Source organism: Carettochelys insculpta, chromosome 6 (genome assembly GCF_033958435.1).
Source record: "Carettochelys insculpta isolate YL-2023 chromosome 6, ASM3395843v1, whole genome shotgun sequence".
NCBI lineage: Eukaryota > Metazoa > Chordata > Testudines > Carettochelyidae > Carettochelys > Carettochelys insculpta.
In genome coordinates this window covers 63,831,152-63,844,549 of record NC_134142.1, presented here as the reverse complement: position 1 = coordinate 63,844,549, position 13,398 = coordinate 63,831,152, and the positions used below count along the sequence as shown (strand labels likewise).

The 13,398-nt window shown below is 41.1% G+C and overlaps 1 protein-coding gene across 3 annotated transcripts; it reads left to right on the top strand.

The window, feature by feature from the left end:
- The first annotated feature begins 11 nt into the window (after positions 1 to 11).
- On the top strand, positions 12 to 12,701 carry LRRC57 (leucine rich repeat containing 57). 3 transcript variants are annotated; one of them, XR_012645952.1, is made up of 7 exons: positions 12 to 137; positions 1,895 to 2,078; positions 3,763 to 3,898; positions 5,499 to 5,767; positions 6,640 to 6,825; positions 8,485 to 8,706; positions 8,802 to 12,701. XR_012645952.1 is itself a non-coding variant. In XM_074997074.1 (6 exons), exons 2-6 carry the CDS (start codon positions 1,995 to 1,997, stop codon positions 8,524 to 8,526), a joined length of 717 nt encoding a protein of 238 aa, XP_074853175.1. In that variant the 5' UTR covers positions 12 to 137; positions 1,895 to 1,994; the 3' UTR covers positions 8,527 to 12,701. The 3 variants fall into 3 exon arrangements, 2 of the variants coding, with proteins under 2 accessions (XP_074853175.1, XP_074853176.1); XM_074997074.1 differs by having other exon boundaries at positions 8,485 to 12,701; XM_074997075.1 differs by having other exon boundaries at positions 63 to 96; positions 8,485 to 12,701.
- Positions 12,702 to 13,398: the final 697 nt, after the last annotated feature.

Sequence of the window (13,398 nt, the reverse complement as noted above, 5' to 3'; positions counted from 1 at the left end):
GCTGCCATGTTGGATGCGTCGAGGGGGTACAGGCCGGATTTCCGGTTCCGGGGTCGCGGTGGCTGGATCACTGCCCTCGCCGGTGCTGGTTCGCAGGTGAAGAGTTGATGGGGAGTTAGAGCCGCGGCCGCAGAGCGGTAGGTCTCCGGCGCGACCCGGCGCCGGTGGGGCTCCCAGGGCAGCAGTAGCAGCAGCAGCAGCAGCAGCGGCGGCGGCGGCGGCGGCGGCGGCTGGCTGGGTGAGAGGGGCGGTAGCGGCGCTGGGGCGGCTCTGGTTCGGTTGCGCAACCCGAACTCTTTGCCTCGCTCACCGCCCGCCTCCGGGAAGAACCGGCCCATGTGAGGGGCGAGCCGCTGTGCTGGGGCCCGGGCTGGTTGGGGTTGCTAGAGCGGTGCGGAGGTCATTCATTTAATCCTTCCCCCGCCATAACCTATAAACCTAGGGCTGTTACTGCGTAGGTTTGAAGTGTCCCTTCAAATGGCTGATCCGTGTGAATTTCTGCATTTATCAAATTGTCTGAACCCTCTACAAGATTAGGCGGTCTAAGGTTGTCTGTTCACTTTAGCTGCTGCAGTGGTGTCGCCTTAGTGCCATAGCTTTGAGAGAGGTAGCCGGGTTAGTCTGTACCTGGAAAAAACAAAGATGAGGCTTGTGTTAAAAGGTAGGACTTATTTGGACACTGGCTTTTGTGGGTTAAAACCATTTGGTCAGATACAACATAGCTGTCATAGTTATGTTGCTGTAGTCCTGTAGTGTAGGCATGATATACAACAATAGAAGAGTGTTTCCACCCACTGTAGGCACATGCCTCTCTGAGCTATGGTTGCTAGGTTGTAAAATACATTCTTCCATTGACCTGTCTCTACACCAGGGGTTAGTTTGGCATAGCTGGAGTACTCATGGATATAGATTTCCACCCATGCTGTAGCTATGTCCATCTAAACTTTAAGTACTGCCTGAGAGTATGTATATATTACAAAGTTCTGTGGCCAAAAATTACTTTTTGTCACAACGAAACAGTGAGGGCTTTAACACCACAGTGTGACTTTTTATTACCAAAACCACTTACTTTTGGTGACAGAAAACTGCTACCCTGAGGAGAGATGTTTTTCTTTACCCCTCTCTTTACTGATGACAAAGAACCAGTGTAGACTCCACTCTTTGTTTTGTGGACAGAAGGCACTTCCTCCAGTATCCCACAATGCATGCCCCAGTGGCTCTGCTTAGTGGCTTGATTTCAACCATCTTTCAGGCATGTACTCTCCCTTCTCCCCACCCCCATTCAGCTCTTAAAGCTCCAGGAAGTTCAAGATGACTGAGTGAGCTGTTCCATTTGGGTAACAAACAAAATATAAATCATTGGCCTGCTCTTCTGTCTTGCCATAGGAACACAGCAGCAGGCAGACTGCTGCTGCAAGGAGAGCGGGACAAGTTCCTGTGCTGCTTTGACAGTCCTCAGCACGGAGAGCTCAGAGAGCTACTCATGATGCTGTTCCCAGTGTCTGAGGGAATCCCAAAATGTTCAGTGATCAGCTCTGCCTTCCCAAACGCTGCACTGTGAGACACACACCCACAGGGTATTGCTCACACTGTTGATGATGGTGCCTCCAATGTGGACATGATCTGTTAACAGAGGGAGCAAGTGTGTACATCCTCTAGCTATTTTAGTTTTGTCAACTTTTGTTGCATACTTCCCAACTTCCATGCCATTCATTTAGCCCTCAAACTAAAAATGAAGTAATCTTAGTATGATAAATTGGGTTAATTTTATTAAGACCTCTATTTTATTAGTTAAGGATAAATATAGCTTGTAACATTGAACATGTCCAGATTAGCCATAATGGAAGAAAGCTCTTATGCACAAAATAACTTCATAAATTTGTTTTCTTAACAGGAAAAATTGATTCATGTAATTCAGTGCAGTGTGGCTGAGAGAGACTGGACTGGTTTTGTGCCTTAAACAAAATCTGTATACTTGACACAGGACTTGCAGTATGGGAAACAGTGCCTTAAAAGCTCATCTGGAGACAGCCCAAAAGACAGGCGTGTTCCAGCTAACTGGAAAGGGACTCTCTGAGGTAGTAGAATTGTTTGGCGGGTACTCTCTTTCTGTTTTGTAAGGTGTCATGAGTATTAATAGTGTTGTATAAATAATATTTCAGGCACCTCAATAAGCAAAACACTCTTGCATGCACCTTTGTTCTTTTTTAGCAATCAGTGATACTCCACTTACGTGAAAACTTGTATTTCTTTACAATTTCTGGTTTTTATATTTAAAACAAATATTTTAAACCCAGGACTCCTAAAAGCTTATGCAACAGAAAGTATATTTCATTAGAAATTCTTAACTGGACTGCACAAGATAAGTTGCATAACTGTGAAACACTTTTGGTCCCAATTGTGCACATGCTTTCATATGCTTAACCTTAGTCATGTGAATTGTGCTTTTGCTTGTAGCTGCTCAGGTGACAAAACGAAAGCATGTCCATAAGTGCCTATAGTTTTAACACACTACCTAAGACTGACCTGATTTTGTTTGATCAAGTCGCAGAAAAATCCAAATCTGACTCAATCACTCTTGGGTCTAATTCCTGTTTGTATGATGTCCAAGTCAGCACTGCGCCATGCTACTTTTTTGTGCATACGGGGAGTAAAATACCTCTATCTTTTATATTTAACCTTCTTTTTTTTAATCATTTTCTGATAATGGGGGAAATAAGTTGCTGGTATAATTTGTAGGGAAAAACTCAGACATGAGCACTCTTTCCTACTGGCTCACAGATTAGGACAGGTCCAAATTTCTTGGTTAAGGTCCAGACTCCAGAGAAATTAATAAGTAAATAAAAAGATTTTGGGATCTGCTCAAAAGTATTTGGTGGCCTAGATTTAGCCTGTGCTCTGCCCACTGACTACCCCAAACTAGGTGATAGTTGCAGGTATTTAATGCTGTTGCTGACTGTGAGAGTAGACAATTAAAACAAATTAATCCACAAGTGAGTGATGTAACAATGTTATGTGTGCTTTATGACAGTAAGTGCAGTGAATAAGAGAGTATGTATTCCAAAGATAAGACAGCTATTACTGCAGTCATCATCATCAACCGTGGGCTCAGTGCCCGTTGGTGTCTGATGTCTCTCTCACTATTTCCTTTCATCTTTTCCTGTCTAGTGCAGAGTGGCTTAGATTCTGTAGACTAGCTCCGCACCAATCTACTATATCATCTATCCATTCTCTGTGGGGTCTGCCTCTCCTATTCGAATGGCAAGATGGAAGGAAATGTGTGTGCGTGTTTTTTAAATAAACTCTGTAAAATAAAAATATAACTGCAGGAAGGAGGGGTTTTGTCTGTCTTCCATCATGCTTAAAAATGGGGCTGGGGGAATAAATATAAACAGGTTATTTAAAAAAGAGATATTAGCGAGAATATAAGAACGAAAAGTTTTGTAAACAGTATTGTGCTATATTGCTGTCCTGGTCCTCTTTATTTTTATCTTGTTTATTCAGATTGAATTCTAGACTAGGAATATGTTTTCCTAGTAGTCTGTAAAATGTTCCTTGTGTTTTTTTTTTTTTTAAATTAACTTAATATATTATTTTTGCTTGATTTAGTAGCTGTCACTTTTGGTGATAGTGAGACACTTGCAATGGGGACTAATATAAACATGAACAAAAGTGTAAATAACAAAGACTGGTACATGAAATTATCTATTATGAAGTTAAACCAGCTATTCTAATGCTGTATCTACTTTTTTTCCCCACTAGTTTCCTGAAGACCTTCAAAAGCTAGCTGGCAATTTGAGGACAATAGATTTGTCAAACAACAAAATTGAGATCCTGCCACCACTGATGGGAAAGTTTTCTGTTCTGAAGAGTCTTGCTTTAAACAACAACAAATTGAGTATGAATTTGTAACATTGTCACAGATTTCTAAAAAGCTAATGATCCAGACTTTTGTTGTTCATCTGGTATTTATTATATGTGATAACTTGTCTTTTACAAAGTGCAAAGGGAAACAGTGGTAGCTTAGACTAAATACCTTGGAATTTGTGATTAGCAGAAAATCAGATTTGTTTAAAATTTAATTTTGTTATATTTTCACCCTTGCAATAATGTATAAGTACTTAGCACCTCTTAACTATGTGCTGTGAACCTGTGTGTCTAAAAGCTGAGCAGAGTCAGATAGTTTAGTTACTTCAGGAAAATGCTCTGAAGATGGTGTCCTGCAGAAAACAGTGCTGGTGATTCAGTAAGTGCCATTCCTCTTGGGCCAGTGCCCTGAAGATCCACAAAGTTAGTGACTAGACTTAAAAAGTGCTGCACTAGAGGTGCTCTTCTGGGTGAGTGATTAAAACTACATTCTTGATCACCTGTGATCATTAACAAAGCTACAGCATCCTTTTTGGAAGTAAAGTGTAATGCCTAATGTCTTGGCCAAATTCCAGCTCTATATGTATCCTGTCTGCCTAAAATTTACCTTGCAGTTTATTAAGGTAGGTGTTCTTATGTCCTATCTCAAAATTGTTCTGTTTGTGCAGTAGTGAAAAAGCTGATACATTTCATGACAGATGTCTAAACTTCAGAGACTAGTGAACTGCTAGCAAAACAGTTTTGCTAACAGTTCACTAGTCTCTGAAGTTCAGACATCTGTGGTGATATACAGAAGCTTCTAGGGGTTCACTAGGATGGAATGAACAAACTTTAAACCACAGTAAACTCTCAATTTAATAGACTAATGGGGGTAGGGGTGTCTGTTATAGCTGAGTGGCTATACTGTATGATGATTCACTGACCTTCCCAGCCCATCACTCACTTCTGTCCACTTCCTTTCTCCCCTCCTGCCTCATTCTTCCCCTCACACCTCCAGCTGCCTCTCCCAATTACCAGGACAGGAACTGAATGCTGGCCTGGCTCCTTCCACCTCCTGCAGCTTTTAGCGCTGTGGCTCTGAGCCGCTCATGCAAAGGTAGAGTGTGGCCGCTCCTTGTCTGCCAGCAGGCAGTAGCCTTCAACACCATGGCTGGTGCTCAGCACCATTGCAGGCATTTGGTGGCTGGGCACCGACATGTTCCACGCACACGGGGCTGGAGTAGGAGAGTTCCTGTGCTGCATCGCAGGCTCCCCTACCCCCTTTAGCTCCTCTGGCCCCGGTGGCCCCTCCACCTTGGTGGTCCCAGCTGCTCCAGCAGTTCCTCTAGCCCCAGTGGTGGCTCTGGTGAGTCTCCAGCATTTATCGCGGGGAGGGGGGCCTGACAGCGTCCATTATTTCTGAAGTCCCTTTTGTCCATTAAATTGAGGGTTTAGTGTAGTATTGTACTCCTGAATTTAGTTCAAAAGTAGGTTAAATTCATTCTAGTGGTTTAGGGGAAGAGAAATTTTGCCTTGGAAAATCCTATCAGAATAGTTTTGTCTCCACAGAGAAGAGGTGGCTTTTAATGGATATTAAAATTTGCTGTTTCCTCTGAGTAGCTCAGGTAATTTCTTTGTAATTTTATTCCTAGCTGCTCTACCTGAGGAGCTGTGTAAACTGAAAAAACTTGAGACATTACATCTGAATGGCAACCATCTGACGGAGCTGCCTGCCACCTTTGGACAACTTTCAGCTCTCAAGACCCTGAGCCTTTCTGGAAACCAGCTTCGGAGTGTGCCTGCACAACTCTGCAGTCTTCGTCACCTAGATGTGGTGGATCTCTCAAGAAATCGGATCCAGGGTATTCCAGACACAGTGGGGGATCTGCAGGCCATTGAACTCAATTTGAATCAGAATCAGGTCTGGAAAATGAGACTTTAGAGACATGACCTTAAGGCATGATTGAGTCTTAAATAATTACTTTTCTTTGTGCCACAGAAGTCAGGACAGTCACTTACCACTTCTGACTGAGAAGAATGCCTCTTGGGTACAGTAGAAGTGGAGGGTCCATATAAATACCGAGCTAGGTTTCATCATCTGTGATGCCTTTTGTTGCCTGATGTGACTTTCTGAGATAGACCTTACAGGGTTAGGGTCACTTGAATAGCTTTCCTGTGTTTGAGGAAGATATTGCCTATTGTGAGATTAACCTCAAACACATCCTTTCTGTTGTGTTCTCCCACTGTGTCACATGCACTGCAGCACTAAATCCTTAATTCCAGCTTCCAGATGGGGCCTGCTTTGAGGAGAGTCATTCAGATGCCAGTTGTCTGGGGCTTGAAAAACTGCATGGTAAATGAAGCTTAGAATAAAAGGATTAAACTGTTTATGCACTTTGCACAGCTTTTCAATCTCTTGCTGTTTTAATTTGACTAATAGCAAGTAGATTTGAACTCGTCACCACTGCACTTCACACTTGCATGGAATTAAAATGAAGGACAGCTTTACTTCCACAGTTGCATTTTAGAAATACTCAAAGAGATATGACATTTTATCAGAATTAAAATATGAAGTTTCTTGATGCCAGTAAGGCTAGGAAAATAAGGCACTCATTTCCTGTCACTTATTCCAGTTAATTTATAGAAAAAACAGCAGTGGTTCTGAAGTGGCTTAGAAAACTGAAATCAGACTATGCAGTAGTTGTGAAATACAGATCAGTGTAATTGATCAATTATCCATGAGAGCATACTATTCCAAACTTTTTTCCCCTTTATCCTTTTGGACCATGCCAGATTTCTCAGATCTCAGTGCAGATCTCTCACTGTCCACGCCTCAAGGTCCTGCGTTTGGAAGAGAACTGTTTAGACCTCAGCATGCTCCCTCAGACCATACTCAGCGATTCACAGATTTCACTGCTTGCAGTGGAGGGTAATCTCTTTGAAATCAAGAAACTCAGAGAACTGGAAGGCTACGACAAGGTTTGTAGAAAAACGTTGCTAGTGTATGTTTTTTGTTTCTGCTCATAAATGCCTCTGATTACTGAGGAACTAGAGTACTGTTAATGAATGAGTTGCAATAGTCCATAAGTGTATTTGCAGTCATTGTGGCTTGAACACTAGCACTGCTTTTCTTTTTCGTTTTGTTTTTTTACAATTGATTCCAGGAACCTTCTGCCTTGCCCATTAGATGATGACAAAGGATTTTTTTTCAGGTTCAGGATTACTTGTAAGATGGCTATCTTGCAACTTTCCTGTTGAACTTCCCCTTTGCCTTAGTGATGAGTATCCTTTTCCCCTGGCATATGTCAGGCTTGATTGCAGCATCTGCTTATAAGCAAACTTTTTTGATGCTACAGTACTGTCTACAACAACTGTTAGACAGTACCTTTAAAAGATGGGTGAACTGTAATGACGTTGGAGCAATGGTAGTCCTAGTTAGTGCTCTGTTTTCTTAAGCATTATGTTGGTTGGGGTTCTACTTCCTAACTATCCCTACATGGAAGAAACTGGAATTGAGGGATAAGACTGGAAAAAAATATACAGGAGCTATCTGGCTGCCTAATTAAACATAGCCTTCATTGCCCTTTGCTTGCAGGAGCATTCAGGCTGTTGATTTCCAGCCTGAAGGTTGTATTGGAGAAAATTCTTTACAGGACAGCTTCTCCATCTTTGTCCCGTTTGTACTTTCACCCTGACTCTAACAGGCTGTACAGCAGTCTTACCATAGTCATTCTCTAGTCTTTGCATAATTCCCATTTCATGCTAGGTGAGGATGGAAATATTCCTTTTCTGTTAATAGTGGAGAAAAGGGCAAGGTATTTAAGTTGGTTCAATACAAAATAAATCGTGAAAATGTTAAATGCAGGTTGGTCCCATGAATTATGGGCTTTGGTCTTTCCCAATATATATGTAGAATATAACTAAGATTATTTTTTTCCAAGAAAAAAAATGTACTTTTTGGCCAGCCCTTCTGTCGACAGAGAGGGCTTCCGGTTGGCTGTTCTGTTGAGAGAGGGTGTTGACAGGCTGAGCCTGTATTAGGTGTGGATGTGTTATGTAGATAGATGCTCTGTCGACAGTGCCTTCTGTTGACAGAACTGAGTGTCGACACAGCTTGTCACAATAGATTAAGCCAGCACCATCCCTGCTTCTTTCCCACCCCAAATTGTTCTGTGGAAGCTTTAAAAAAAAAACTTCAATGACAACTGTATTTTTGTGGATGTTTGTCTGTTTAGCCTGTGAAGTGCAACCAAGCTGGTGCTAAGATGGTGGTATGTCAATTTATCATAAGATATCAAAGCCTCTTCATGAATAAGAGTGGGTAAAAGCTAGGAGTAACAAAGGGTTGTCTGCAGTATTTACTTAATTCACACTGCATTCGCTAAACCCAACAATGGGGCACTTTGTGTGTGACAGTTAGTGTATTGGTTGGCAGGCTGTATATATCTATGTAAAGTTACTAACTCATTAACAAGTTCACTACTGTATAATTTCCTTTCTGCACAAATGAGTTAGTACAGCTTGTGTGTGACTTCTTTTCTGGGTGAAGTCAGGAATGGTCAGTTTCAATGCAGCTTTTGTATAAGCGACTTTCCGGTTTCAGAACAAACAACTTTCTCTTCGCTCTCTCCTTTTTAGTACATGGAGCGGTTCACAGCTACCAAGAAGAAGTTTGTTTGATGGACTGCTGTGCCAAGTCTGTATCACTGGAAGATGGTGACTGAAGCAGCACTGTCTGTCTGAAATAAGAACTTACAGCAAGACTGAAAGTGTGGGGCTCGATGATGGCAATGAGGAAATTTGACCATACTAGTTTCATAAGTCCATGTCGCTACCTCTGCCACTTCAAATAAAAATCTGGCAAGTAGCAGCCTGGGCACTGAACTGTTAAATTTGGCTAGAAGCTGTTATACTGGTGGCTGACTCCCTTACTTTCTGTTGTTCTTCCTTTGCAGGATGACTTGTAGGGGGAGAAAGAGGTATGTATGCCTCACTCACTGAGGGAGAGGACATAAGCTTTTATCACAACAGTTGCTATTGCTTCCTGATAAAGGAGAGTTGACTGTTGTTTAGAGCAGGTTACTTGCATCTAAAATACACTTGCCTAGTAGTGTACTGCTGCTCTGCTACCACAATAATTCCAAAAATACTAATTATACTACTTGTAAATATAATCTAGCATGGGGGTTAACTTTTACTTATGTTGTAATACTAAACTGTGTACACTTCATGAAGCACAAAGTTCACATTGTTGAAGTCTATTTTACATTACCTATTTTAGAAAACATTGACTATCATCTTTTTCTTGTACCAGTTGTATCAATTCACAATACAATTTATAGATGTTCTAGCTGATGGAGAAATGCACTAGTCCCTTCTGCTTGAAGATAGTGCTCTTTAATGGACTACTTGACAGATTGTGTTTTCAGTCAGCTCTAGTTTGCTGGAAAAGCTGTAATCCTTGCACTGATGAGTCCTTACGTCTGCAGAGCCATGTCTAAACTTTTTCACATTATTACAGCTGCCTTACTACCAAAAGCACCCAGCAAGAGCTAAAAATGTATGCACCTACATAACAGGCACTAAAATAGATAACTAATGGATTTAATTGTGGATTTTACAACATTTTAAAAAAATTATGTAGCTTAAATGTCAATTCTAATATTTTTTGCCACTGCAATGTGACTGAATTAAGCTAATGAAAAGGATTTATTTTACCAATCTATATTAGATTTTTTTGTATGAAACTATTTAACAATAAAGACACTCCTTTTTGAAAAGCCAAAATGGCTGCTAAATGCTACTGCCTGTTCAACTATGATTATGTAGAAATTCTGTTAGGAAAGTTGCATAGAAATTGCAGACTACCACTAGTTTACTAAGAAACAGGCCCTTCTGCATCAGGGGTGGGGAAGTCACTAAAATGCTTCATCTGTTCCATGGATGGATGTACATGAGGATAAGTACTGAGTAATATGTAAACCCTTTGAAACTGTTGGGAAAGGTAGGTCATAGAGAAGGTGTTACAGAGAAGGTTCAAGAGATGTAAATTTAATTTGCAGAGTGGCATTTAACTTCCTCCTTCACAATGGTATATACTGTATGTGCCTAAAGCAATGTGGCTAAACTCCCAAAAGCTGTAAGATAAAACACTGAATGTATTTAAGCTCCTTAAACTGTTTCGTTCTGGGAACTGGTTACGTTGTATAGTGTCAGTGAATCTTTGATCCTAGCACATAGGAGCAGGTATTTTTTTTAAAGGGACAACTTTGTGTGGGTTTAATTTTGTTCATTGTATGCCACCTAGCTGTAGGGTGGCTTTAGGAATGGAGCAATACCATCATTAACATGGTAGCCATCTTTAATATTGAGCTCAATTCCTTCAAGCAGTGGAAAACTGGAAAGTACAGTATTTATCCTTAAAGTACTGATCTTTTACCTCTGCTCAAGTGACTAGACATTAGTTTTCTAAACCCCAGCTAGACAAGGAATACTGTGATTACCAGCCACCTAGTAATGTAGTTTAAGCTACTGTCTTGGAACTGTAACAGAAGTCAGCCTGCATCATGCTGCTTGCTGGGGAGTAGGACAAACACACAGAATCTTATTCAAGACTTGGTTAGTATGGGAATGTGGCACTTGACATAATATGAGTCTTCAATACATACTATTAGGCTGAACCTTGCAGTAGTGAAAATACTCTTTCATACAATAGCCTGGTAGGTACTGTTGCCTTCAGTGTATTTCAGATTCTCACATGTGGCAGCTCTACAGTAGGGACCAGTGAGAAGTACTGCTTTTTAAAAATCAGGCCTGCTCTTGCTCTCTGTAAACTGAAAAAAAACTGATTAGTGCCTTTGTTTGGCTGCTAAACAGCCCCTGACTAATCTGTTCCATATTATACTTCAGCTAGCACAGACCACCCATCCCCTGAAATGTTTAATGGCTTAAGTACAGACTTGTTCTGCCACCTCTTTCCCACACCTGTAGTTTATATTAAAGCTCAGTGACTTGTGAGTACATTTTATCTTCTGGGGCAGAGTATTTGTTCACTGATGTGTGGTGGTAGGAGATGGGCCAATAGAGTCCTTTCCTGTGCCGTAAAATCTAAGAGGCACTCCGACTCTCTCCTGATTTTCTCAGAGCTATACAGTAGGAACATAGTTGTGCATTTTAATCACAAAGTTCATGTTGTCAGTTGTAGGAAGTGTCATTCAATTGAAACCAGAAGAGGTACTGGGAATTTACAAATTAAAAAAACTCAGCTGCTGTGGTGGACAAGTTGACTTTTGTCTTCTACCCTCAATGAACATCTGATGTAAATTCAAGTTTGCAGTATGCCACTGTCACACCAATTCAAGAGAACAGTATCATTTTTGTAAGTCAGTTGAAAGAAAAAAGCATGCAAGGCACAATCAGGTAAATAGAATAAATGTCTTTGCACAGATTCCACATCCTCAAGGACACCATAATTGAGCAAGATGGGCATGATTCAATTAAGAGGCTACTGGTATAGGTTTTTCTCCAGCAGTGAAGAAGCCAACCACTTGTCAGGCCAAAGGCAAAAAATGGGAAATAGGTATGCAAAGCAGCCATTTTACCTCACTTCGGCTGTGTCTACGCTAGCCCAAAACTTCAAAATGGCCATTTCAAACACATTTAAAACTTCAAAGTAGGTGGGGTCCTTTCAAAAAGGAGCCCTGTTGGGATGAGCCATGTGGCGGTGAGGTGTGTCAATTTCAAAGTGCTGTGGCTGCCCACATGCTAATGAAGTACTGAATACATATTTCAGCACTTCATTAGTAATCTTCAAAATGGCCATTTTGAAGTTTGGGGCTAGTGTAGACACAGCCTTTGAAATAGCAAACTTTTCAAATAGCTACAGTAACCTAGCATACTATTAGGTTCATTTTTGTAGTAAAATACAATCCTTCTGTTAAAACTAATTTAACTACAGTAACTAAAATAGTCTGCATGTGGCTCAGCAGCCCTTTGTCTTCCTTATACATGCCTATTCAACACATTTAAACTTTTTGATTCTGTTTAAGATGCCTCACTTCCCCTTCCATTCTTACACCTGTCACCACTATCCATTTACATAATTTAACCAGGCTATTGCCATTTCAAATTCTGCCTAAATATGAACTGGAATTAAGTGCATTGGTAAAATGAGACTTGCAGCTTCAAGAGTTTCGTACCTATTTGACATGTCCACATCATAAGTCAATGGATATTTACTGATAGGGTCTGAATACAAAAGATGAAACTATACAGTGCACTACATTGTATGCACCAGCAGCCTAGAGTAAAAGGCTGCTTCTACACTAGCAAGCTTTTTCAGAAGATCCCATGGAGAGTCTGTACACAAGTAGTATCGGAGGGGTAGCTGTGTTAGTCTGGATCTGTAACAGCAACGAAGGGTCCTGTGGTACCTTATAGCCTAACAGAAAAGTTTTGAGCATGAGCTTCTGTGAGCACAGACTCACTTCAGATGCTGGTCATGGAAATCTGCAGGGCCAGGTATAAATAAGCCAGAGCAAGGGTGGGGATAACAAGGTTAGCTCAGTCTCTATGTAAAAGAACAAACACACAAATCAGATATCAGAAATGGCAATATACAAAAACCCGTACGAGAGCACTCAAAGTTCCCATCATGGGGCTTGTCTGCATACTTGGCTCAATCTAATTCTTGACCTCTCCCCCTCCCTCCACTCTCTGATTTGCTCACCTTGATTATCTTTTTCTGATTTGTCCTCCTTGCTTACTGTTTTTGGTTCTCTGTGCCTTAAATATTGAGTCTGTTCTGGTCTGAAGAAGTGGGTCTGTCCCACGAAAGCTCACCTAATAAACCATTTTGCTAGTCTTTAAAGTGCTACTTGACTGCTTTTTGTTTTAAATTCTACAGTGAATAAAAGAAACCGAAATCTTCAGATTTAATGCCATTTAAGAAAAAAGTCTCAGTGACTTTGGAAGATGCATATAAATTGTTTATTTTCTTTCCAGAAAGTATGATAACACAATGATATGTAATACAATGCTTTTAACAAGCACTTGGAACATTAAGGCACTGACTCCTTCAAGGACCCCAGATTTGTACATTATAAAAACAAAATTCAGCTAATAAACTCATAGCTCAGTATGGCATATGGGAGTTGTAAGTCCTCCAGACAAGCTTCATAACGGTCATGAAAAGCACAATTTAAGCTTTGATCCTCATCTTCCATGTATCACTGACACAGCACACCTTATCTAATGTATGTAGTACACTTGAACCTCTGTATTGCAGGTGTCCCTAATCTGGAAAAACCCCCTAGTATAAAACCTGGAAGTAGAGGACAAGAGGAAGCAGCACTGCACACTGTTGCTGTCCCTACCACCAGCTGAGGGAATGGCACTAATCCTGGAGCTTTTCTCCACCACTTCCATAGGGGTTGAGGGGTGCCTGTGGGCAGGGCACCAAGTAAATGCCTCACTCTCACCCCTACAGCACCCTCCCAGGGATTAAAGAATCTTTCAGGCAGCAACCATGGCAAGCAACATAGGCTAGATTAA

Excerpts from the sequence above, each read along its gene's own strand:
- LRRC57 (XM_074997074.1), top strand. The coding sequence starts at position 1,995 with ATGGGAAACAGTGCCTTAAAAGCTCATCTGGAGACAGCCCAAAAGACA. Across the intron at positions 3,899-5,498 it reads TTTAAACAACAACAAATTGA|CTGCTCTACCTGAGGAGCTG; the intron begins GTATGAATTTGT and ends TTTTATTCCTAG. Across the intron at positions 6,826-8,484 it reads AACTGGAAGGCTACGACAAG|TACATGGAGCGGTTCACAGC; the intron begins GTTTGTAGAAAA and ends TCTCCTTTTTAG.